The sequence below is a fragment of the Mustela nigripes genome, chromosome 5, assembly GCF_022355385.1.
Source record: "Mustela nigripes isolate SB6536 chromosome 5, MUSNIG.SB6536, whole genome shotgun sequence".
NCBI classification, from domain to species: Eukaryota; Metazoa; Chordata; class Mammalia; order Carnivora; family Mustelidae; genus Mustela; species Mustela nigripes.
This window is the reverse complement of record NC_081561.1, coordinates 30,057,914-30,085,706: the sequence shown is the minus strand read 5'-3', so window position 1 is coordinate 30,085,706 and position 27,793 is coordinate 30,057,914. Positions and strand designations below refer to the sequence as shown.

Here is a 27,793-nt window from a genome sequence, read left to right as displayed (position 1 = left end):
AATGGCAGAGATGTGCTCCATTTATTTCTGCTCGTACCATGTGACAATGGATCATGCAGAAGTGTACTTGTTAAACAACTAGTGCATCATTGAACAATTAGGCACCGGATGATGACACTGTCCCCATGCGTACCAGACACTCCTTTCCTGTCTCATTTAGGCAGACTTTCTGTCAGACTTCTGTGAGACTGATGTCATGTGTGGTAAAATAAGTCAATACATCCAGCTACAACACCATGTTTTACAATGGATGAGACAGCAAAGCAATGGATGGTCACGGCCAGCAGCTGGAAACCCATACCTGCTTTTATGCAGAGCTTTGTATCTGTGTCTGGAGACTAAAAGGGAAAGCCGATGGTGAAAATTAGGTCCTTAGTCAAACTGCACAGAGTCAGAGTGTCTGCTTTATGCTGGCTCCCACCTAGTGAAGGTGTAAACATAAGGTGTCAACCAGGATGAATGTGCAGTGACTGGTGGTGAAATGAGGATGGAGGGTAGGTGATAAGGTTGCCAGTGGCCCCCATCCTTACCAGAGATCCAGTACCACAATGCAAGAGACACTGGAGAAGAGGTAGGAGACTCAGACATATATTCCTTTTTTTATTCTTTTGTGAAGAATTTGGTACTTTATGGTGAGTTTCCCTGAGAGAGAATCCTGTTCTTTGGATAGTATTCCAGTTCTAGAAGCATCTCTCACCCTTGAAAATCGGAGAAGGAACATGGCAATACCCACATGCTCAGCAACATTAAGGTGAAGGGCTTTGGCAAGTTGGAGCAATACTGGTGCAGAAAGTCAGTCCATAAATCCATAAAAAAATGGCTCTAAGATTGTGCTAGGGTTCATGCTAGGGTTTGAGGGGGCTCCAGTATTTTCTTGATGAAAGTTTCTGCAATACTTCTTCCTCATTTTGTTTTATTGCTTCTCAGTCCCACAGTGAAAGCTGCCCAAGGTGTACGTGGAGCTATTAATGCAAAATTATGCGTAACAGGAAAAGACTAAAAACAGTCCGATGCCCATTACGAGTGACTGGCTGAGCAAATGTAGCCCCACAATGCAGCATAGTGCAGCTGTTAAAGTAACCAATAAAGGAAGGGAGGGGAAGCAGAGAGGTCTTCAAATAGAAGACTTTGGGCCGGGCTGTGCAGCTACTGGTGATTGGAGCAGCCAAAGCGGCAACAGAAGTCAGAAGCTAGAACTGGTTCCAGAAAGTCTGACTGGGCACTGGAGCAAAATATATATTACTGAGGAGAGCTGCCTAATTTCTCCAGCCATTCTTGGATTTCTGTCCATTGTTAATCTCTGCTAATCTAGATGTTTCTTCCTGATCCTCATCCTCATCTCCAGGTTGCCAATTCTGCTGAGACTGAAGCATATTGGACAGCAGCAATTCTCCTATACTTGCCTCATTCCTCACAATATATGAAAAGAAGAGTATGGAAGTGAAGATCTGGGACATTTTAGGACATAACTTGGTTCCTCTCCATCACTTTGAAGTCATTGTGCCTACTTGAAACCTAGTTCATGTTCTTGGCATGCTCGCCATCTACTGGTAATATGAGGAACTGCAATAGCCCGCTAGAACGTGGCGTAGAGGGTGGAGTGCGGAAACCTAGAAGTTTGGCAGGGCAAGTGGGTGCACGTTAGAGGGATTTGGTAGGTTGATGTGCTTTTCTTAGCCCTCTTTCTCTCAGTCTTTAGAAGGTTCTCCTCTTTCCAGTGGAGGACATGCCTTGTTATCTCTGGGGATGCATTTTCTGGGTGCAGGAAAGGGTGGAAAGGCATTAACACACATTCATGATTTTCCTAATCCTCCAAGTGAGGCATCTGTGCTGGTCTGGTAGTTGACTGGTGCGAGTTTCATCCATACTTGTAGCTCTTCTCAGGACCTGACTCCTACAGACTAAAACCCACAGTGGAATCCATTTATTTTAATTTTGCCATTTTCAAAAAATCATGGTTGGTATTAGTGATTTTTTTTTTAAACTTCTGCCACTTTTTTATAAAAGTAAAATTAGAAGTAAAATTTTAACTTAAAAGTATATAAAATTTTTTAAATTTGAGAGGAATTGGTTTTTCAGAGATGTTTTGGATTCTGAGCAGTGATGGATGGGACAGTACCTCTTCTTTTCAGACTGTAAGTCTGTCAGAACAAGGATATACCTCAGTCCCCCATCCCTAAATGTCTGGGTCTTTCAAGTACCACTATGCAGAAGTTCTATTGCCTTTTTGAGAAATTCTACTGACTTCTCAAATGAAAATGAAAACATGACATTTCAAAACCTTTGGATGCAGCAAAGGCCGTCCTAGTAAGGATATATATAGCTATACAGGCCTTTCTCAAGAAACAAGAAGGTTCTCAAATATACAAGCTAAATGTACACCTGAAGGAGCTGGGAAGAGAACAGCAAATAAAGCCTAATCCCAGCAGAAGAAGAGAAATAGTAAAGACTAGAGCAGAAGTCAGTGACCGTAGAAATTAAAAAACAAAAAAACAAAAACAGAACAGATCAGTGAAAGTAGGAGCTGATTCTTTGAAAGAATAAAATTGATAAATACTTACCCAGACTTGTCAAAAAGAAATAACCCAGATAAATGCAATCATGAATGAAAGAGGAGAGATCACAACCAACACTGACAAAATAGAATTATTAAGAGAATATTATGAGTGTTATATGCCAACAAACTTAGGCAATCTGGAAGAAATGGATGCATTCTTAGAGACATATAAACTATCAAAACTGAAACATGGAGAAATAGAAAAGCTTAACAGACCCATAACCAGAAAAGAAATTGAATCAGTAATCAAAAATCTCCCAACAAATAAGAGTTTAGGTCTGGTTGGCTTCCTAGGGGAATTTTACCAAACATTTAAAGAAGAATTAATACCTAGTCTTCTGAAACTTTTCCAAAAAATAAAAATAGAAGGAAAATTTCCAAACTGTTTCTATGAAGCCAGCATTACCTTGATTCCAAAACCAAAGACCCCACTTAAAAGGAGAAGTACAGACCAATATCCCTGATGAACATGGGTGCCAAAATTCTAGTAAGATACTAGCCAATAGGATCCAATTGTACATTAGCGGGATTATTGTGGCACTTGTGTGGCTCAGTGAGTTAAGCATCTGTCTTTGGCTCAGGTCATGATCCCATAGTCCAGAGAATGAGCCCTGCATCAAGATCCCTGCTCAGTGGAGAACCTGCTTCTCCCTCTCCTTCTGCCTGCTGATCCCCATTTGTACTCTCTGTAAAATAAGTTAAAAAATCTAAAACAAAACAAAACAAAACAAAACAAAAACACGATGATCCATGACAGTCAACTGGGATTTATTCCTGGGTTGTAGCAATAATTCAACATTTGCAAATCAATCAGTGTGATACACTACATTAACAAAAGAAAAGACAAGAACCATATAATCCTCTCAATAGATGCAGAACAAGCATGTGACAAAATCTGGAATCCTTTTTAAATAAAAATCCTCCAGCATGTAAGGATAAAGGGAATAGGTCTCAACATCATCATAAAATATGTTCATTGACAGATGAATGGATTAAGAAGATGTGATACACACACACACACACACACACACACACACACACAGAGTAGAATATTACTCAGCCATCATAAAGAATGAAACTTTGCCATTTACAGCAACATGGATGGGACTAGAGGGTATTATGCTAAGTGAAATAAGTCAGTCAGAGAAAGACAAATACCATGTGATTTCACTCATATGTGGAATTTCAGAAATGAAGCAGATGAACATAGGGGAAGGGAAGGGGAAATAAAAAAGATGAAGTCAGAGAGGGAGACAGACCATAAGAGACTCTTAACCCTAGGAAACAAATTGAGGGTTGCCAGAGGGCAGGTGAGTGGAAGATGGTAACTGGGCGTTAAGGAGAACATGTGATGTGATGAGCACTGGGTGTCATATGCAACTGATGAATCACTAAATTTTACCTCTGAAACTAATAATACACTATATGTTAATTAAACTGAATTTAAATAAAAAATTTAGAAAGAATTCTACTGACTTCTAGTAACAAATCTATAATGTGGGGAGATTTTGCTAAGAAAGTTAAGTCTGGAGGAGTGTCCTTGAGGACACTGCAGTTACCTTTTCTTCTGGCATGAACTTAGAAATCACAATCTTCATTCCTCTCTTAATACCTCCTCAGTCCATAGGATATCCCTTTGTCACTGACTCTTTGTCTTCTTTGGCCAGATGGCAATGCTGTGCTTCCCTTTGATCTGAAGGAACATTGTCACAGTCTTAAGCCCTGGAGGTCTTAGGAGGGGAAGCCCAGTTCCACGTCCATTGTGTCCCCTGATGAGGCCAAGGTGACACTGGGTAAGGTAGGTAGGATGAGGAGATGTACACACCAAGGAGAACTCATAGCTCTTTCCCAAGAGTTTATTCTCAGATCACCCCCCATCTTGATGGCCCAGAGATACAGCAGAAGGTCTCCAATATAGTCATGGATACAAAAGAACTTGTTTCTATCCCAGCAGGGCTTGAGTTGATCTTCAGGCTCTTTATATCTTGGAATACAGTGCTCTGGGGTGTAAGATCCCAGAGGTCAGGGTTGTTGACTGGATTCAGTCAGCTTTCCCCTGCACCCTAACCCCAACCCTAACCCTAATTTGACCTCTGTCCTTGCTGGTCCTATAATGGGCAGCCTGAACTCACCATTTAAGCCTCAAATATTACTTTAAAGTGAGGGAATCATTCCCTTTCTCAAAGCCAACTATCTTCTATCCTGTGTCAGAAAAAAATACACTTGCAAGAAGAACAAATATAAGAAATATTTTTAAACAGTATTTCAAAGCCTCAGACTTCTAAATAGCAACAATGAGAGTCAGGCTTTCTTGTCTGTTGTTCCGAAGCATAAAGGGTGGTGGAGGAGGGAGAAAGAGAAGGGCATGATCCCCTCCCCAAAGTGCGCACTGAACTGCGGTGGTACTTGTGAAGAGAAGCCATCATCCAGTTCCCAGCAGCCGCCCTCCCTCAGTTCTCCTGAGTGCTCCCTCAGGGAACCCAGCATCTGGGTGGGATCTCAGGGCTCTGCCAGTGCTGTCTCTCCTCCTGTCAGAAAACAAACCAAGAAGACTATGAAATGACATATTGCTGTATCACCAGGTTATGAGAGTTGATCATTTTTCTTTCTTTTCCCTGAGAGAACTCTATAGTTATAAGACCCATTGTTATGGGACTCCAGGAAATAAATAATTATTATCTTTCTGGTGAATTGAACTGACAATTCTCAAAAAAGATTTCTATCAGGCCATCACCTAAATTTCTCCAATTTTTTTAAAAAGATTTTATTTATTTATTTATTTGTCAGAGAGAGAGAGAGAGAGAGAGAGAGCGAGCGCACAGGCACGCAGAGGGGCAGCAGAGGCAGAGGGAGAAGCAGGCTCCCAGCTGAGCAAGGAGCCTGATGCAGGGCTCGATCCCAGGACGCTGGGATCATGACCTGAGCCGAAGGCAGCTGCTTAACCAACTGAGCCACCGAGGCGTCCCAATTTCTCCAAATTTTTAACAAGGCTCTGTACTTCTCTTGTGTTACTGTTTTCTTGTCATTTCTTAACTCCTCTGTTGTCTTATTCTCCCTTCTTTGCACAATGCCACTCCCAATAATGAAATCTATACCTAAATAGGAATTTTGTGTCATGATTATATTCTCACACTACCCTTTTAGAAATGTTTTAATATGAGGAGCACACATATTATCCTTATTCTTACCTTAAAGCTAAGGAAATTGAAGCCCCAGAAATAGACTTATCCAAAATAAAACTTACCCAAATTTATAGCAAAATTATAAATATATACAATCTCAGACATCATAATCTCAGGGTTCCTTTTGTCATACTGGCTGAGGAAGTCATTAATGTGGGTCCCACATGACAGCAGCATTTGAAGGAGGAAACGTCTGAGTGAATAAGGTCTTGAAGAAAAGCCTGTGAAGGTGGAATGGAGAGCATGTCTCTGCTGCCCTCTGGTGACCATGTAGATGCATGACTTGCCTTCCCTTCTGTTCTCCCCCCTGCCTTCTCTGAGATCCTTGTTCTGCCTTGTCTTCCTCAGTGTTTCCTGCCTTTCCCCGCCCCCACATGTCAACATGTCCCTACAGATAAATGGACGTCTGTAATTCATAGCATAATTCAGGACACAGTTCTTATTTCCAAAGTAGAAGACCCTTGAGAAAGTAGATGTAAGGGCTTTTTGAGAAGAGATGTACAAAAATTGAAAGGAGCTTCCTTAAGTGGACATTTGCTACTACTGTAACTGACCACAAACAAAATGCGAAAATAAGTATTAAAGACTCCCAGGGGAATCCCAACATGTTTTATAATTGAGGTGATGCAGAATATCTGCAATGGGTAGAATATTTTCACACTACAAATTTAGGTGTAAAAATAATTCTGTAGTTTCCTATTATGGATTCCAATTTTTATAGCAAGCACTGTAATGTCTTACAGAAGATTAATTAAGCTAGTAACTGCTGGGGAAGCTCAGTGGCATTCACAACAATTAATAATTTAGAAGCAGCCCTCTGCCTAGGGTTATTTCTAAGTCCTGAGGTAGAGATGATTCAGGGTTGGTATGGACGGCTGTCCTCGTATTTCCACCACGATGCCATACATCTTGGTCACATCTTGTGTCCTGGTGGTCATTGTCCATCCCACACTGGTGATGGCTATTCTTTTCACAACATCACTCCCTTCTTGCCGTATCATTCCACACCAGCGTTCTAATTAGCAAACTTTCCCTCCGTATTTGAACCTTATAAGGTTTTCTTGCCTTGGGTGCCTTTTCTTTGCTGCTTCCATGTTATTATGGGAGAGGGCAGTGTGTGGCACTGCAGCCATTCTGGGAACCAGAGGTAAAGTGGGGGCACTTCTCCCATCTACCTAATTGAGAGAAAGTATAAAGAGTCAAAGTCCTCTTTCTCCACAGTGGGAAGGGTCTTTGTCTACGCTGAAGGATAAAGGGTAAAAAATCTTACATCAAGAATAGCAATTTCAAGTTAGGTGCCCAATAATGGGCTTATCATAACAGGGGAGGGAAGACACTTTAGAGGAAAAAAATCAGCTCAAGCCATATCACATCAAAATATCACAAATGTTTATATTTTATATTGAAATGGACAACTAAATTAAATTTTATTTTATTATTTTTTAAGATTTTATTTATTTATTTGAGAGAGACAGAGAGAGAGAGAACCAGAGTGGGGAAAGGGGCAGAGAGAAGCAGACTCCCTGCTGAGCAGGAAGCCTGACTCTGGACTCAATCCCAAGACTCTGGGATCATGACCTGAGTTGAAAGCAGACACTTAACTGACAGAGACTCCCAGGCCCCCTAACATTAAATTTTAAATTATTCTGGAGAACTCTTGAATCCCTGAGAGTATCTCTGCAGAACCCCAGGGGGACGTGCTCTCTGATTCAAGAAAATTGACTTAAGGAGATTTTTTAAGGGTAAATCTAACCTAAACAAGAACACACACACACACACACACACACACACACACGTGCCTATAGCCTTAATCATTATAATTTTTGTGCCCAGTTTGTTAAGAAGCATTTTAAATTTCCATAGTATCTGAGAGTTGATATCTAAGTCAGCAAAGGGGGATAAAGAACCAAGATAAAAAGAGAATTAACTTGCACATATGAGACTTTGACTGGGTGTGTGATGCTGGGAGGGTAATCCTTTTCTCTGGCCTCTGTTTTCTCACTAGTAAAAGCAGGGATGGGGCATTTGCTTTTCAATCTTGCTTCCAACTCTGAGCAAGCAAACAGCATTCAGATGCAAACTTGACAGTAGATGGAGGGGACCCTTGATGTGTAAGAGGTGGAGAGAAGGGTGAGGACAGATCTCCAGTACCAGGTGCTCTGTGAGGACCTGACTGGAGATGGCACAAACTGGCTGTCAAATGGAGCCCAGCAGTAGTGCCCTGGCTTTCTGAGGTTGGTGAGGAGTGCTAATGTCACCAGTCTGTCTGCAAGCCTGAAGATTACTCATAACTAAGCCCAGTCAAAGTCCACTTCTTGGAGTTCCACTTTTCTAAAGATTACAGCTGGTGGGTGGTGACTGTGCTATTCTGACTGGAATCTCATGTTTAGGGGCGGCCTCCAGGACTAGGCTGTCCCTTCAGTTTGGGTGAAGCAGCACAATCTCCCTTCACCCAAAGCTGGGGGTCTCAGGGGGCTATCTCATACTGTTGGGTTGTCCCACAGTTCTCACTCCAGTCAGCACCCCAGGACTCTGACCTGCCTTTGGACTCCTGCTGCGTGATGAAGGGTATACCTGAGACCCAATGAGGAGAAGACCCAGCAGCCCACAGTTTTACGCTGAAGGAGAAAGGAGACACGTGAGTGGCTTGACGAGTCCTTGGTGGAGGATGATCAGGGAAGTTAGAGAAGGCGACTAAGATGAGGAGGTGGGGCATGTAGACAGTCGGCATCCACAGGGAAACTCTGCCACTTGCCATAATGCCTTCTACTTGTCTCTGATACTCGTACCCCACTCCATGTTTTTCAAGGTCTACCATAGCTTATGTGATCCTCATAGTATTGCTGTGCAATGGGCCGGGTGAGAGTCCTAGATTACAGCGCAGAGCAGCAGGATCACGTTACTCGTTTGTCATGCGTGATGTTGTGCTTGTGTCTCTGGGCCTCGCTAGTCTGTCATGTGGTGATGATGCAGCTGAAAAAATGTTATGGATGAATGTCTCTGTCAGAGAAGAGAGACAGGAGAGGTTCAAGAAAACAGAGTGAGACTCTTGGGGTCCCAGAAGTAAACACAAAGTTACCTTGTCTCCTAGAATTTTTAGTTTACGTTGCTTTCTGTCTATAAAATTGTGTTAACCTATGATCAGTTATATCTATTTTTTTAAAATTAATATAGATTTATCAACTTCAAACTTTGTGACAGGAATAAATTTGTTCTCACCAGTTAATTACCGTGGTCACTTGGCATTTTGAGAATTTAACATTCGAGGGTTTTTACTGGAAAAAAAAAAAACACCTCTAATGACCTGTGAAACGTAGTAATTTGTAATTTTTTAAATTAACATATAATGTATTATTAGCCCCGGGGGTACAGGTCTGTGAATCGCCAGGTTCACACACTTCACAGCACTCACCACAACACATACCCTCCCCAATGTCCATAAACCTACCACCCTCTCCCAACCCCCCTCCCCCCAGCAACCCTCAGTTTGTTTTGTGAGATTAAGATTCTCTTACAGTTTGTCTCCCTCCAGATCCCATCTTGTTCCATTTATTCCTTTCCTGCCCCCCACCCAAAGCTCCCACGTTACCTCTCAACTTCCTCATATCAGGGGGATCATATGATAATTGTCTTTCTCTGATTGACTTATTTTGCTAAGCATAATACCCTCTAGTTACATCCATGAGTAATTTGTAATTTTTCTTTGCTGTGAATTTTAACAGTGCATGCATAGACCTTGGAATTCAGAATTGTTATTCACCTAATACCTCAACACAAATCACTACTTATCCCTCATTTATCATCCCATCTTAAGGCGTACATTTTATCCAGAAGATTAAATGAAACGTGGGTTTTTGAATATTCGATAGGGCATATCTATATGAGGTCACATCTCTTGATACCAAAGTTTACTATACTTAGTAGCAATGGCAGTTTCAGAAGAGTCTAGGCCTATAGTAGGTACAAATGGTAAAAATTATCAGGTCAAAAACCTGATAATGAAAATGTTTTCAAGTTTGCAATGTAAGTTCAGTTGTTTATTTAGTAAAAATCTGCCAAGCATTTTCAGCATACTGACAGCAGATGGTCTATGGTAGTGTTTTCCTTTGGCATTAATGACACTTTAAGCTGGATAATTCTTTGCTCTAGAGGCTCTCCTGTGAATTGTAGGATGTGTAGCAACTCATCGGATGTCCCCTTTCCCCAGTTGTGACCACAGAAAATTTCTGCAGACTTTGCCAAATACCCCCCAGGGGCAAGATTCTCCCTTTCCCCTTTCATAACCCTAGTCTAAGGCAGTTACACCCCCTGTTTATACTGGCTCATGAATTTCTCTGAGCACCAGTGAAGGTTAAGATGCATTTTCACAACTTTCTGCAAAAGCTTCATTAATTTGGGCAATTTTTTTTCTAGTTGCATTTGAAGGTTCTCCCTCTGCTTTAAAATGAAAGACCTAAAGGAACATGTATCTGTAAACTGTTTATAGCAAATGTGAGTCCTTTTAGTTCACAGGACTGAAGGATGCTGCTTGGCATGGGTTTTACCGCTTGTTATTTGCTCTTACTTGTTCAAACGAAATGTTTCTGCTTTTCACAAGAGGAGGCATCTGCAACCTCCTTCGTTCAGAAGGGAAGTGACTGATGTCTCTAGTGGTGAACTATGGATTGTCGATGCTTTCTGTTAATGCTCAGCCCCATTTTCATATTGATATTTGAGTCTCATGTATATCTACGTGTTGTGACTGGGTTTGTATCATCTTCCTAGGGCATTTTAGATGAACGTATGCATCATTTTAAAAAGCAGTTATAATGGAGTATAAATCATCTCCTGAACCATTTGGTTTATAATCTGTATTTCAGTGACTGTTGCTTTCCCCCTGTCCTATAGAATCTTACTGGTATTAGTTTCTGGGGAAAAAGAAGCAATCGCCAGCTTATTATTGCTCCCAAACAGGTTCTTCTAGTTGGTGTGAAGCAGTAAGAAGCCGGACATGTTAGATGGAATGAGTCTTGGGCATCTTTCACTCTGAATTTTTCAGTTTTCAAAACTAAAGCTGGCATTCGATTTTTGTTCTGGTAGTTTTTAAAACTTTTTAGCTGTGTGGAAGCATTTTTTTTTTTTTTTTTAATTTGATAGACAGAGATCACAAGTAGGCAGAGAGGCAAGCAGAGAGAGGAAGGGAAGCAGGCTCCCTTCTAAGCAGAGAGCCAGATGCGGGGCTTGATCTCAGGACCCTGGGATCATGACCCGAGCTGAAGGCAGAGGCTTTAACCCACTGAGTCACCCAGGTGCCCCTGGAAGCATTTTTATAGTGCTGGTATAATGGCATGTTGGGTTTGCGGATCTCTGTAGTTGGGCTATTTCTTTTACTCAACACTTTGTGTTTCAAAATGGCACGAAAGGCAATTTAGGGTGGTTTCCTTGGTAATCTTTTCCTGTAGCACCATTTCCACCACTCTTCCATTCACTTTCCAAGATGTGCCCTGGGCTTTGGGTTCTCCCAAGGCACTCGCGATGGCTTCCTGGCTGAAGAGTGAGGATGCAGAAACTTCCTGCTCTTTCCTGTACACTTAGGAGAAGGTAGTGATGAAGAAATTTGCAGGAGGGGCTGGGAGGCGGGCAAGAAAAAATATTTGAATCCTACTATAAAATTTCTGCAGGCTCCGAATAAATGGACCTTAAGAGATTTTTCAGAATAAAAGAATATTATTCCTTTAACTCAAGAGGACTTTTCATTTCATTTAGAAATCTTCCCTTAGGCCTAAAAAAAAATAGCTTGAAGTACAACACATGAGGTGAGGGGTCAGAAATGATCAGAGAAACTGTGGAGAAATTGAGCCAAGGCCATTTCCTTGTTTGATTGTGGAGGGGTTGATGTTGATTCCTTGTTGTAACTATGTACCTGCTGGAAACCACAGAGCGACTTGCTCCATTGCAGTACGGTTGGGTGTACTCATATTTTTCTTTTGTATTGCCTGCAGGGAGAATGGTGGATTTACCAGGATATAGTGTGTTTGGTGCAGTTGCCTCTTTCTTCTTTGTACTGCTCACCCTAAGGGAGCCAGGTAGGGTGCCCTGCTTCCCTTTACTGTACACCTAAATGTCCCAGCAGAATTCTAAATCAACAGCACTAGGACAATAGTAGGACTGAGGGACCAGGAACCAATGCATCTGTGTTCTGGAAAGGGTCCTCCACTTCCAGCTGGCTTACCTTTGAAAAGCTACTTGAGTGCCTTCTGCCTTATAGTTTTCTCATCTTTATGATAATAACAACATACCTATGTCTTAAAGTCTAGGACAGGCTTTAAGATTAAATGAGGCTGCCCAGGAAGAAGTACCTGGAACACATTAAGTTATTTATCCATTTTCCTGCTTCCACACAGGACAGCACTTTGGGTGCAAGAAAAATGGCTGCTTCTTACCACAAATTAAACATCATAAAAATATTTGGAAATTAAGAAATTAGAAGATTTCCAATAAATGGATTTGGGAATCTCAGTGGCTGAATTGTACCTTTAAAAGGGATTATGAAAATTCAGTGTTGGGGGAAATTCCAGAGTCCCGAGGAGAATTCAGCATGCAAAAGTAGAAAACAAAACAAAACAAAAAACATTAGACAGGGTGCCAGAAGGCTCAGGCTCCAAACCAAGGGCTGTAGAAACTATGTGATGTGATGTGCAGCTGTCCTGACCTCTGTATAATGCAATTTCCTAACCTGTAAAAGAAGTTAGCCAGATGGAATGACTTTATATTTGGATTCCATAAATGAAGAATGCAAGCAGATCTCCACTTAAGCTCTGCAGTGAGCTTTTGACTAGCGTCTATTTGATATTCATCAGCAAGTGAGCAAGTTGAGGTTCCTTCCTTCTTGGGATGATTGGATGTGGCAGAGAAAATACAAATGGCCCTAGAGCATTTTAGGATAAGGAAGAATGTGATATATATGACTTATGAGATTATTAAACATAATAACATGTGGAATTATTAAATATCCCTTCGATCTGCAGATAATGACAAGAGGTCAGATGTGATTCAAAATTTGATTAAAAGTCTCAAACTCTTTAGACACACCACTGCCCTTAATCTACCACAAAATGTCCTTGTACAGAAGTGCATTGTGCATACAAAGCTCCAGTTATTGAGGGTACTCCAAACCAAAAATATTTTAAAGTTAAAAAATAATCCCCGTTCCTTCCCTCGAACCAGAGAAATCCCGAAAAGCTGAAAAATCTAATGAATTAATTTATTACCTAAATTTTAGGAAAAATGATTATGAAATCAGTCACTAACAATTTAAAATGGGATCACTAACTATAAAATGAATTATTATAAAATACAAAACAAATCGCTAACAAAGTTCCCAGTGTAAAAAATCAACTTACACATTAACTTATTTGAGAATAAAAACAACCCACAGATGGTGGCTTTAGTATCTTAAAGATGAAGAACTTGAGATTCCAAATCTCAAATCTCATTGAAAATAATGAGTTTGCCCCCCACAAATCGCACAGTGGTGATAGATTTAGCACTAACCCTCAAATTTTTGAACTGCATCTTATTTTCAGTACGCAGAATTCTTTTTTGAACAACCAAATGTGCAAACCATCATGTCAGATTTCTCTAAATTATTGAAAATAAAGCTTTCCCTCCTCCAGGTGCGTCTATTTTGATAGGCTGGACATCCCAAAACAAGTATATTAGTCTTCTAATTGGCATTTCCTGGTTCTTCTTTTTCACTCTGTTTTGTAGATACTTGGAGAGTGATTGGTCCTGCATACCCTATCCTAGCCAGGATTGGGGAAGATGTCCTACTAACCTGTCAGCTCCTCCCAAAGAGGACCACAATGCACATGAAGGTGATATGGTACTCCTCAGAGCCCAGCACACCTGTGTTTGCACACTGGGATGGAGCCGATATGACCGAGAAGCAGATGGAGGAATACAGAGGCCGGGTAGAGTGGATAAAGGATGGCAATCATGAGGGAAATGTGACTCTGAAGATAAACAACATCCAACCATCTGATAATGGGCAATACTGGTGCCATTTCCAAGAGAATAACTACTGTGGAGAAACAAGCTTGCTGCTTCAAGTAGCAGGTGAATATTTTGGAATAGACAGTCTTGGAGGGAGAATATATTAATTCATGGTAAGCCTATTGCCAGTTGAAAAATTCCTTTCTAATCCTCAAGGCAGTTCCTAAATGCCAGTCCTCTGTCCTGACTCATCCGAAGGCAAGTAAACCTGAAGTCTTCAAAGCAAGCTCACTTAAAAAATCTTCTCAAATTTAACTTAACCAGTTTTGACTATTTGTGACCACTAATTGCAATCCATGACATCTGGTCATTAGCAATTTCACTGAGGCACAAATGAGGCTGGTGTATCAGGCTGGTGTGATACAACAAGCCAATCGCTGTATCTAGCAGACTGCCCAGCAGCCATATCTCAGTGGAACGCATTGTCCTCTACCCAACCTCCAACATGCAATAAGTAAATATGAAAATTTTGTTTCTTTGTGGAGTGCCTCCAGTTTGAAATCTAGTGCTAGGAAGAAAGAGGATAAGAACTGTGCTTTTATGGAGATTATTAAATATTAGTGTTCAATGATTTGGGGACTCCAGATGCATTTGTGAATGGCAGGGTTTTGCCTGATGCTTTTGTAGTGACAAAGTGAGGAACAGTTGAGAAAAGGGGATCTGTCCTAGGGAAAAAACATGTATCTGAAAAGTAAATTATCATCTATTCCCCTGGCAAGAATAACTCCCCCCATATGCCAAAGACAAAATCAAGCAAATCCACTTACCTTCTCAGGGACATAGTTCTCTGGAGTTGTCACCATCTCTGACACACACTAAGGCTGTTTCCTAACATCATTTTTTCTTAACACCCATGACTATGATTATTATTTTTATGTTATAGGTAATCGAAGATGGATGAAAGAACCTATGTATTTCTGAGATATGGAGAGAGGAAGGCAGCTGTTCATTATCAGGAACCTTTGAAAATAAGTCACACGTTTTCTAAGGCTGTAGGTGAAGGGAGTGAGTCTCTTTCTCCACCAAATGATAGAAAATTATCATCTATGGGAAACAGAGTCCCTTTGTTTTGGTTTGAGAGCAGTGTTGGTTGAAGAAAGAATCTCATGACTACATAAAACTAGGATTTCTCAAAAACATTTTCCCATTGACTGTAGGGAATGTTTAGAAACCAGAGCTCTTCATTCTATATACCCAGGTTATCTAATTGCTCCCCCAAGGTCATAACCACCAACAGAAAAAATGTGAAGAGTATTTCCTGGAGATGATTTCTGGCTTATATTAAACTTTTTAATTAATCAGAGTCTAGATATCATCTAAATTGTCAGACAGAGTTTGTGGCCTGGGGAAGCTCAATGAATAAATTATAACACATCTTTGTTGGCAGCACTAGTGACATAAGCAAAATGTCACTATGTCCCTTTCTCTTAGTTTCCTCCTGTCTGGATCTGAAGAAAAATACTGCTCATATGCTAAAGTTTAAAGATCCAGAATGAGGAACAAGCAAAGTGTGTATGAACTCCAATTTGAAGGGGAAGAGGACTTTGGACCCACAAACTTCTGCTTTCTCCCTACATGCAATGTCACTGGGATCTTGGTGTCTATGGTTTGTGCCTCCATGGGATCCAGGCCTTAGGGATGTGTCTTCCCTCCACAGGTCTGGGGTCTGTCCCTTACATCCACGTTGGGGGAGTTGTGGAAAGTGGAGTCCAGCTTGTGTGCACTGCAAAAGGCTGGTTCCCAGAGCCCCAGGTTTATTGGACGGATACCACAGGAGAGAAGTTCCTGGCTGTCTCTGAGCATTTCATCCAAGATGTCAATGGCCTGTTCTATGTGGAAACGACTCTTGTGGTTAGGAACGATTCTGTGCAAACTGTGTCCTGCTTCATCCGCAATCCCATCCTCAATGAGGAGAAGAGCTCTGTCATCTCCATTCCAGGTCAGAGCTCTGCTTCTAGGACCAATATGCTAATACACAATGTGATTAACAGGAAAGGTTCAAAGGACTGTTCCATAGCACCTAATATTTTTTTATTAAGGAAAATATCTAAAATTTAGTCCTATGTATTAAAAAATATAAACTATTTATGTCTGGAAATATATACTATATTTTGATTAAATGGCTATTGTTAATGGTATTCCAGTTATTTTCAAGTTCCACCTTCAATTCTTTCTGTACTAATTTTCTTTACTCACAAGTATGCATCACATGATAAAGAAAATAAAACTATAGTCTTTCAATTAAAATGTTGTCCTATACCACATTGTGCCAGTTGCTTCTAGCAACCTGCATTGTGAAGATAATCAGAGATGGAGACAACTATTTATATAGTAGCATCTTAACTATAGCCTCATTTATAAATAGTAATAAAACAATAATAAAAAAGGGCACAATACAACAGTGGAGTGAGTGTTAAGTACCTAATGTGACTATAAATTATAGCATTGATGAAAAATGATATCTCTAAATTATTTTAATGGCTGAAAAAATCCATCAGGGCTATTTTATAAAGATTACATCTATCTACCCACCTACCTATGTGCTTATCTATCTATAAACATTTCCAGTCATGGAAAGAATAATGACTTTAAATAACTTAAAATTGCACTAAGATTTTTGGGACACCTTCTATATTTAGATATAAGAATATAGGTATTCTTATTCATATAAATTGATATATGAAAGAATTTAAAGTAAATGTCACATGTGAAAGTTAAAAGGAACTGAGTATATATTATATAATATGGATATATATTATGTAATATATATCTGAATGCATATTATAAATGCTTATATGTTTTACCTCTCAGTTTGGGATTATAGGGGATAACTGTCTATGTCCATATACTTTTATACTTACCATGTACTTATAGGAAGAATATATATAATTTTTACAAGATGTTAAATATCAGTATGTTAAATATCAGCATAAATAAGCTATCATGAGGTAAAGAACTGGGAGACTTTCTGTTGTACAAACAAAAGGAAAAACAGTTGGATCACTGGATGATCTACAGGAAGGAATATTTTTCTGTATTTAATTTCTTTTTTATGAGTTGAGATTTATTTATTTGTTTGTTTGTTTATTTATTTTATTATATCAGTAACCATACAGTACATCATTAGTTCTTGATATAGTGTTCCATGATTCATTTTTTCTGTATAACACACAGTGCTTCATGCTATACATGCCCTCCTTAGTACCCATAGCCTGGTGATGAATTGAGTTTTTAGTAACATATAGAGCTTTCTTTTCTTTTAAAATATTTTCTCTCATTTTCTTTAGGTCAAATTCCTTAATATATTTTTCTTTTTCTTTTTCCAGAGAAACTCCAGAGTGAGCTAGGTAAGTAGACATTGGATGCATTAGTATAAAAGAGATACTGCTTGCCCCAAAGGGAATTGGTAATCTATGGACAAAGCCAGTGGGAGCTAACATGACAATTCGTAATCCAGATGAGAAACAGAGGTATGACCTTACCAAGTCTCAAGTTCATTTAGTACTAGAGGGGACTGGCAAAGCACAGCTTCCTTCAGGCATATTTGCACTGTGTAGCCTATGACTTTAAGTGTTCACAGGGATCCCACTGAACCTCAGATGGATGCCTGTGAGGGGCGAAGACAATCTCTGCTCTATCTGGCTGGAGAAAAAGAGTGCTGCCTTTGTGTGTAAGGGATGGTATAGGACAACTGGTGGGTCTCTGGAGGCCCTTTTAAAATCTTTCCAGCATAAAGACAGTATCATGGTAACTGGAGGTCACCACCCACCATCTCAACCCTCTGGCCTTGCTGTGGTTTCTGCACTTTCTCCTCATGCCAGTGGATCCTGACCTCATCACTACTGGGCGGGAGCCATTACTTTTCTCAGATGTAGCCTGGGATACTGTCTGGGTGGATCAGCCATTTTCCTGTTTTTCCTCTTTTTCTTTCTTTCTTTCTTTCTTTGGTCTTTTTTTTTTTTTTTAACTTAACGGTTGAACTGTAGTATTATTTTATTGTACCTAAGATATAGATAAATGGTTTAAAAAGTAACCAACTGATATTTGAGCCACTTTGAGTTTCTCCTTTACTCCCTTACCATCTTCCTCTTTTCTGTGACCTCTTCTCCCAGCCCATGATAACCAGCTTGCTGCCTGCCCACGTGCATATGACCTTGCATCATTCATTTTCCATCAATATCCTTCTCACTCTCAAGACACTGGTTACAGGAATGTGTGTGTACACTTGCCTATTGCAGATTAGGTGAAACTGAGCATACTTTTCAGCCTGTGTAGGAATTTGTGAGGAAAATCAGGGTGGAAAACACACCCCAATCTAGTCTAGTCTAGGCAGGGTCTAGTGTGATACTTTCAACCCCATCAGGCCATAAAGATAAAGGGAACAGCCTCAGGAAGGTCAAAGGTAAATCCATAAACTGAGGAGGCCTATACCACTGTAAACCATACCTTTCAAGTCAGATTCCCTTCTGCCTGCGCAGCATCTGCTTATGATCAGACAGAAACCTTTGACGCTTCCAGTCTGCAAACGGGAGAAGAATGAGGCACAAAAAAGTCAGCTGCAAGAGATTGGGAGCAGAGGACAACAGTCAAAAAGACTGTTGCCTCAAGCAACTCTACAGTCTCGCTTTTATTAGATAGAAACAGTAACCAACAGAAGAGTCGATGAAGGTCAAACGTTAGTCATATGTCATGTAGATAGACAAGAAGGAGGGCAGAATATGTCTGTCAAGTAGTATAAAGTTTATAGTTGAACAAGCACATTCAAAGGACTTATCTAAGTAGCCACAGGTGCTCTCTGGGGAGAAAGAGGAGATAAGGGAAAAACGAAGCAGGTGGTGTTCAGCCCTGAGTGGGCTGGGCGTTGCCAGCTGCTCAGCTTCAAGGCCATATATTGTCCTCTCCCCCAGAGGCCTGTTGCAGTATCTATTGTTCTTAAGGCTGTATCTAAATGTGCTTGGTAACTAGTAAAATTTCCTGGGGGTTAATTTTAAGTAATACATTGTTCTGAGGGGCAGTTGCAACCTTAACTGGCAGAACTTGTTAGTTACATGTCAGAAAGTCAAGCCAGTGTTTTGGGCAGGTTGACACATGTCTCTGTCCCTCGGGAAGACTTTGTATTTTTAAATTTTTATTTATTTATTATTATTTTTTTACTTCTAAAATCCATTTATTTTTTGTTTTGTTTTTTCATGCAATATGTTTCCCCTACTTTTAAAAATTATTAACATACAATGTATTATTTGTTTCAAGGGTACAGGTCTGTGATTCATCAGTCTTACACAATTCACAGTGCTCATCACAACACATACCCTCCTCAATGTCCATCACCCAGCCACTCCATCTTTCACCCCACTCCATTTCAGCAACCCTCACTTTGTTTCCTGAGATTAAGATCTCTTATGGTTTGTCTACGTTTCAGGTTTCATCTTGTTTCATTTTTTTCCTCTCTTCCCCTATGATCTTCTGCCTTGTTTCTCAAATTCCACATGTCAGTGAGATCATATAATTGTCTTTCCCTGATTGACTTATTTCACTTAGCATAATACCCTCTAGTTACACCAACATTGTTAAAAATTGCAAGATTTCAAATTTTTTGATGGCTGCATAACATTCCATTGTATGTACATTACAACATCTTCTTTATCCATTCATCTGTTGATGGACATTTGGGCTCTTTCCATAGTTTGGCTATTGTAGACTTTGCTGCTGTAAACATTGGGGAGCAGGTGCCATTCAGATCACTACATTTCTATCTTTGGGGTAAATACCTAGCAGGGCAATTGCTGGGTCATAAAGTAGCTCTATTTTCAACTCTTTGAGGAGCATCCATACTGTTTTCCAGAGTGGCCGTACCCATTTGCATTCCCATCAACAGTGTAGGAGGGTTCCCCTTTCTCTGGATCCTGGCCAATATCTTGTCATTTCCTGGCTTGTTAATTTTAGCCATTCTGACTGGTGTGAGTGCTATCTCATTGTGGTTTTGATTTATATTTTCCTGAAACTGAGTGATGTTGAACACTTTTTCATGGGTCTGTTGGCCATTTAGATATCTTCTTTGCAGAAATGTCTGTTCACACCTGCCCATTTCTTGACTGGATTATTTGTTCGTTTGGTGTTGAGTTTGAGAAGTTCTTTGTAGATTTTGGATACCAGCCTTTTATCTGATATGTCATTTGCAAATATCTTCTCTCATTTTGTTGGCTGTCTTTTGGTTTTGTTGACTGTTTCCTTTGTTGTACAAAAGCTCTCCAACAAAAAGGAGAATTACAGACCAATATCCCTGATAAATGTGGATGCAAAAATTCTCACCAAAATCCTAGCCAATAGGATCTAACAGTACATTAAAAGGATTATTGACCACAACTAAGTGAGATTTATTCCTGGGCTACAAGGTTGGTTTGACATCCGTAAATTAATCAATGTGATACATTACATAATAAAAGAAAGGACAAGAACTATATGATCCTCTCAGTAGGTGCAGAAAAAGCATTTGACAAAATATAGCATCCTTTCTTGATTAAAACTCTTCACAGGGGCATCTGGGTGGCTCAGTTGTTAAGCATTTGCCTTTGGCTCAGGTGATGATCCCAGAGTCCTGGATCAAGGCCTACATTGGGCTCCATGCTTAGCAGGAAGCCTACTTCCCCATTTCCTACTCTCCCTCCTTGTGTTCCAATTCTCATTGTGTGTGTCTCTCTCAAACAAACAAATAAAATCTTTTAAAAATAACAACAACAAAAAACCTTCGTCACAGTGTAGGGATAGAGAGTACATACCTCAATAGCATAGAAGTCATCTATGAAAAACCCACAGCAAATATCATCTTCAGGAAGACTTTAGGTGATGAGATACTCCTCTGAGTAATTCGAACCATGTTGACATGTCCATTGGAGACCCAGTGCACAGAATACAATCTTGTATTGTGCTGATTGTTTTGTTCCTAGTTGTGCTGACCTTCTGGGCCCACAGTAAAACATGATGAAAATATGGAGCTCTGCCTGGCTCCCTCTTAGGTGGCGTTTAGAGGTCTGCACCCTTAGGAGCTTTGAGGGCTGTTGATTGAGATACCAGAAGTTTCACAGCTACCTCTATATTTTCCTCATTAATTAGAACTCAGAGACAAGGACACACTGCAGTTGGCTGCTGGCAAACTGAGCTTGCTGTAGAAGTCCAAGGCCTGGAATTCCAGTTCCCATTCTGGCAAATAATCTTTTTTAAAAAAATAATTTAAATTTTAGTTAGTTAACATACAGTACAATATTGATTTCTGGAGTAGAATTCAGTGATTCACTTACATACAACACCCAGAGCTCATCACAACAAGTGCCCTCTTTAAGTGCCCACTCATCAAATAATCTTATAAAATTAACGACTAGTTTTCATGCTTCTGAATGTTTACAGCAGCAATATGCACAATAGCCAGACTATGGAAAGAACCTAAATGTTCATCAACAGATGAATGGATAAAGAAGATGTGGTATGTATACCACATCTAATGGAATATATATACCACATATAATGGAGTACTATGCAGGCATCAAAAAACCCCAAATCTTGCCATTCGCAGTGAGAAACTAGAGAGTATTAAGCTAAGTGAAATAAGTCAATCAGAGAAAGACAACTATCATATGATTGTCTGATATGAGGAATTTGAGAGGCAGGGCAGGGGTTCATGGGGGAAGGGAGGGAAAAATGAAACAAGATGTGACTGTGGAGGGAGACAAACTATAAGAGACTTTCAATCTCAGGAAACAAACTAAGGGCTTCTGGGAGAGGGAGAAGATATAGGACTGGGTGATGGACACTGGAGAGGGTATGTGCTATGGTGAGTGCTGTGAATTGTGTAAGACTGATGATTCACACAAATAATACATTATATGTTAATTATATTTAAAAAAGCATTCTGAAGTTGCAAAAATAAACAGAAAAATAAAAAAAATAAGAATGAGTAGTTTTTAAAAATATTAATTATATGCCAAGTCTGATGCTAAATGCTTTACAGAGATTATTTCTTTTTATTATAGCATAGAAGTCATCTATGAAAAACCCACAGCAAATATCATCTTCAGGAAGACTTTAGGTGATGAGACACTCCTCTGAGTAATTCGAACCATGTTGACATGTCCATTGGAGACCCAGTGCACAGAATACAATCTTGTATTGTGCTGATTGTGCTGTTCCTAGTTGTGCTGACCTTCTGGGCCCACAGCAAAACATGATGAAAATATGTATAAAAGTTAATAGATTTACCCTCATTTTATAGCTGGCAACAATTTTGTAGACATTTGTGGTTTGTAGGAAACCACTGAGAAGTTGTGATTATTTGTCATCTCATCTGACTTAAGAGTGCAAGTTCTTAATTACTTATGTGAGATTTTTGTAAATCATTGTAAATCATTGTCTCTATTTTTCTCATCTTCAAAATGAGTATGTTTGAAAGACTAAATCTTTGATTTAGTGTCAAACTTTAAGAGTGAGAATATGATATGATATAATTAATATTATATTAAAAAATATAAAAATATAAGATATTGAGGAAATGAGATAGTCCACTAAATTGAATATGCTGATTGAAAAAGGATTATATGACATGATGATGGGATTATTATGTTTTAAGGAATTGGTGTATTATTCAGTAAACTGCACACTCCAGAGAAGATTTAATTTTTGGTGAATATTCAGAAGCCATTTTAGCGACATACATATAATACACCAAAAATATAACAAAACAATAAATGTGGGCACAAATTGTGTAGAAGGCACACAGTGTATATAAAAGTATATAAAGAAAGGGGATTATGCAGAGCTTCTCTCAAGGAGCTTGTATTCTAGAAGAATATCACTTATTAACAGATTGGGCTGCATGATTTTTTCCCTGTACTTTCAACTTTATTTTTTACTTGGATTCTGGAATAACAGGGGCTTCATATATCTATCACGCACCTACTCATATGGGTAATGGAGATAAGGAAATTGTCTTTTTATTAAGTAATTTACTGTAAAATACATGGAAGAAGAAATAGCAGCAGACAAATCCCTAGTTTATTTTTTCTGACTTGCCGCTTCCAGTTGGCGAACGGGAGAAGAATGAGGCACAAACAAGTCAGCTGCAAGAGATTGGGAGCAGGGGACAACAGTCGAAAAGACTGCTGCACCAAGCAACTCCACAGTCTCGCTTTTATTAGATAGAAACAGGAACCAGCAGTAGAGTCGATGAAGGTCAAACGTTAGTAATATGTCATGTAGATAAACAAGAAGGAGGGCAGAATATGTCTGTACAATATAAAGTTTATTGTTGAACAAGCTCATTCAAAGGACTTATCTAAGTAGCCACAGGTGCTCTCTGGGAGAAAAGGGAGATAAGGGAAAAACGAAGCAGGTGGCGTTCTGCTCTGAGCGGGCCAGGCGTTCCCAGCTTCTTGGCTTCCATGAAGCAGGCAACGTTCTGCCCTGAGCAAGCCAGGCATCCCCAGCTGCTCAGCTTCAAGGCCATATATCGTCCTCTCCCCCAGAGGCCTGTTGCAGTATTTGTTTTTTTTAAGGCTGTATCTAAATGCGCTTGGTAACTAGTAAAATTTCCTGGGGTTCATATTTTAAGTAATACATTGTTCTGAGGGGCAATTGCACTGACTCCTACTTTTGTCTTCGTATTTTAACAGATATATTATTTTAGGTAAAATTGAAGGATAAAGCAAACAAAATGCTAGAGGTAATCGGGAGTCAAATTTTAGCTAGTATAGGAGATATTAATCTAAAAATTAGGATCATGTTGATTGATGGTAAGTTTCCTTTCTAAAGAAATACCTAGCAGATTGTAGCTAACTACATAATGAGGACATTTTTGCCTTTGATCATTGACTCTCATCCAACAATATACACATTTATGCCTTTATTTCTATTATAAATGACCATAACTTATGTGAAAGTATTTTTGCCATTCGATAGGAAAGGATGATTCTCAATTTAGAACAGAGAAAAACTGGTATGGCTAGAGCCTGATGAACTGGCTGTGAAACATAGCTTGGGTCCAGGAAAGCCATCAGATAAAATCTCCAATTTTTCACAATGGGAGAATTAGACTTTTTGTGTATCCATTTTTTGTGTGTTTTGCATTTTGCCAACCTCCCCAATTCTTGGTCTTATAATGTTTCTTAAAATAATCAGGATATTGAACCTGGTGGGTGTTTAGAGCTCCACATATGTTGGACCTCACAGAACTAAAATATGGTGGTTGGATCTGACATATAAGGTGTTATAAAAATCAAACCAGGGGAAGCTTTCTTCACATTTAATTACTAAAAATCCACCTGAAACTCATTTTTATCCTTATCATTATCAAGGCAAAGGGATTGGCTTCAGTGTCCTCAGGTTTCACAGTCTGCATGCCTCCACTCACAGTGCACAGTCAGAGCAATCTTAGGATTTTGATAGTGATATATTTATTTATTTCACAATTTAAGAAACTGAGGCATACACGTATTGAGAAGTAGTTAAAGGAGGTCATACAGATATGGAGTGATAAAATATTTTTATTCCAGGAGTATTTATTACAAAATTATTTTTTGAGTTACAATCTGAATAAAATAGGTTGAGACGGGTGTGGGTTCTGTTAATCGTTCTTTTTTTCCAGGGACAAGCACTATCCTGATTCCACCAAACCTCCCCCTCTCTGAAGGATGACCTTGTGCCTCACAACTCCACTGAGATGCCTATGGGTTCTAAACCCACTGGAGATGTTCCTACTGATGACACTATTTGCTCCATTTTTTGTCTTTCATTGTGTTTTGTCTATTGTATTTCACAGCTTCCTTAAAAGTGATTGGACCGTCCCAGCCCATTCTTGTCAGAGTGGGAGAAGACATACAATTAACTTGTTACCTGTCCCCCAAGACTAATGCACAGAGCATGGAGGTGAGATGGGTCCAATCACGCCGTTATCCTGCTGTTTACACATATGTGGATGGGGAACATGTGACTGAAGAGCAGATGGCAGAATATAGAGGGAGGACATTGTTGGTGAGTGACGCCATTGATGAAGGGAGACTGACACTGCAGATATACAATGCTACAACATCAGATAATGGGCAGTACCGGTGCCTTTTTGAAAAAGACGGTGTGTATCAGGAGGCCAGTTTGGATCTGAAGATAGTAGGTAAGGATTCCAGATGTTTTGGATTCAACCTCTGTTCCTACTGCTTTAACATTCTAGTTTTTAGAAATTTTCCCAGGGACCTGAAATTTTTGGATTTTCACTTGTCAAATTTATACTCAACCCTCTGATGGATAAGAACTGTAGTACATACTTAAAGTTCACAAACTCAAATGGACCAGATATAATTCTCTGGGTGTAAAAACTGTGTACTTCCCACGATCTCTGTAAAATGACCACACATTTAGTAAAATTTGAGAATTTTATTCCACAACTATACACAAAGCTCATTGTTTCATAGAGTGTTCTTAAAATTCTGAACAATGTACAGTTACTGGGAAGTATAGTTATGTGAAGACTAAACTATATCCATATAAAAGAAAAAGTAAAAGCATCAACAGAACTGGCAGGATGGAAGAAGAAAGACAAAATCATTCCTTGCATCATAATTTCCCACTGTTTATATTTGTGAGTAAGAATTGATTTTTCAAGATCAGCAAATGCCATTGAAGGCACAGGCCAACATCTTGGATAATTGGTTTGTTTGTCCCATTGATTTTGGGTCTTAATTCATAAACATAATCATAAAATATCCACAGGGGTACATATTGAGAAATTAAATGGACTCTTATTTTCTGCCACTGGATGAACATGTTTATATAATGCTGATATTTGAGGATATTCTTTTACTCACTTTCTTTAATCCTGTCCATGTGATTCATATCTTGGTCAAAGCTATTTTGTTTTCAGATACAGAAGAGAAAAGATTGGATTTAAAATTTATCATTCCTGTGACTTTAATTGAGGATGACTTTAGGAATACAAAAAATAAAAATAAGCCTAACATAACAAAACTAGAAGCCATGCCAGCTAGTCTCTCTCATCCTTAGATGGAGTATAATTCCACTATAAACATTGTTCTTTCAGCCAGGGCTTTCCCATCTTTCCTCTCAGTGAAGTTACTGATGATATAACCACTTGCAGATGCTCTAGGTTTTGTTCCTTGATTTCTATTCTCCAGGTCTGGGGTCTTCCCCACTCATCACTGTAAAGGAACAGAAGGATGGAGAAATAGAACTGACATGCAGTTCAGAAGGGTGGTACCCAGAGCCCCATGCGCAATGGAAGGACATGGAAGGAAAAATAATACCATCATTTTCAGAGGTTCTGACTAAAGGCAGCCATGGACTGTTCCATGTGGAGACATCTCTACTGGTCATGAACAACTCTATTGTGAACATAACTTGTTCCATTCGCAACACCCTTCTTGACGAGGAGAAAAAGGCAACTTTTTCTCTCTCAGGTTGGTGACTCTATGTGTTCCTCTCAACTTTGGGAAATACATATGAAAGTAAAACAAGACTTATTTATTTTAACACTCAATTATTTTTAAATTTTTATTTCTCCTTTCTTATAAAATCACCTGCTATCACTTCAGGACATGTGGAGATCCTACTGACATCCCTTGACTAAAGCCCTAAGGTTATATTGTTACATATACACTAACTTCTAAGACTTGACTCTACCATCACTGCAAGGACAAACTCTCTTCTTCTGATGTGAAACCAGTATCACTTTTTCTTTTCCTTATTGTGGATTCTCTTTGTGATTCAAAACTAGTTTTCCTTAATACCATCTTCATGCCTGTGGATTAGGTAATTTTATCCTTTTCCTATCCTTGTTATTTCAGCGATGGCAGTGATATAATTGGAAAAGAGACAAGAAAGAAATGTGTGTGTGTTTGTGTGTGTGTGTGTTTCTGACAGGAGCAAACAATAAAGTTAGCATAAACTTTGGGTCTCCCCTCAACTTCTGCAGAGTAGAGAGGAACAGATCAGCTTCTTCCTTAAGAGACCCACTTCTCACTGTCTTCTCTAACTCAAGAGCTGCTCAGATAAAAATAATGATCTTGGAATTTTCCCAGTTTCATGATTTAACAGGATTCTGGGTTTTCCATTTTAGAGCCCATGATGAGTTTTTCATGGAAGATAGTGCTTATTTTGGTATTATCTCTTGCCGCAACTGTAGTCCCGGTCAAGTGGAAGAGCTGTAAAAAAGGTAAGTCAGGTAAATAGTCAGGTATGGAGCATCCTTTGTAGGGGGAACCTTGCTGTGCACCTTCCCTAGCCTCTTTTTTGAGCAGTCACATGGGGGAGGCATGCAGTGAACATTCAGTCATTAATGAAACATGAGATTCCATGGCTTACATTCATGTAATGGAGGATCTGTGCTGAATGATACCAGAATTTATAGTGATAAGAGGAGCAAAAGGATTAAAAGACAGTAATTTGTTCCTGCTGTGAACATTCCCAGGTTATCTACTTAAAGGGGATGAAGAAAAAGGTAGCAGAGCCATCCATGCTTTCTCAGCTGAGAGATGAGAACTGATTGAGATTCTGTTGGCATGAACATTTCACTAAGATCTTTAAAAATATGGTGACTTGCTTATTGATGATTCTTGCTCTGTGGATGAAGGACTTCTATGTGTCAATAGGTTGTTTTGTGTGCCCTATAAACTCCCTTCACTTCAAATTTCTTATGTCGCCAAAAACTTTGGTTTGCCTGTTTAGATGTTGTTATCATGGAATTTATATTTTAAAATGCTCCACACATTGGTTATGATCAGAATTTATTTTTTTTCTCTATAGCAAATGTGACATTGGATCCAAATACAGCTCACCCAGGACTTATCCTTTCTGAGGGATACAAGCATGTGAACCATGAACATTCATACAGCAATACATCTGATGGTGATTCAACAGCTTACTCAAAGGACCAGGCCAGGAGGGGCTCATATGAGGGATATGGTGCTGAGAAATGGAGGTTGGGGACAAGACAGTATAGATCTTGTCCCAGGTGTTGCCAAGAGCA

The 27,793-nt window shown here is 39.4% G+C and overlaps 1 protein-coding gene across 1 annotated transcript; it reads left to right on the top strand.

The window, feature by feature from the left end:
• Positions 1 to 11,725: 11,725 nt before the first annotated feature.
• Positions 11,726 to 26,233, top strand: BTNL2 (butyrophilin like 2). Its single transcript, XM_059399000.1, has 6 exons — positions 11,726 to 11,804; positions 13,489 to 13,836; positions 15,431 to 15,712; positions 17,100 to 17,120; positions 24,578 to 24,925; positions 25,944 to 26,233. Exons 1-6 carry the CDS (start codon positions 11,726 to 11,728, stop codon positions 26,231 to 26,233), a joined length of 1,368 nt encoding a protein of 455 aa, XP_059254983.1.
• The last annotated feature ends 1,560 nt before the right edge of the window (positions 26,234 to 27,793 follow it).

What these genes read in the sequence shown, in the direction of transcription:
- BTNL2 (XM_059399000.1), top strand. Translation starts at nt 11,726, where the DNA reads ATGGTGGATTTACCAGGATATAGTGTGTTTGGTGCAGTTGCCTCTTTC. An exon ending in CTCTGTCATCTCCATTCCAG is followed by an intron (nt 15,713 to 17,099) that starts GTCAGAGCTCTG and finishes TTCTTTTTCCAG; the next exon opens with AGAAACTCCAGAGTGAGCTA. An exon ending in TTTGGATCTGAAGATAGTAG is followed by an intron (nt 24,926 to 25,943) that starts GTAAGGATTCCA and finishes TCTATTCTCCAG; the next exon opens with GTCTGGGGTCTTCCCCACTC.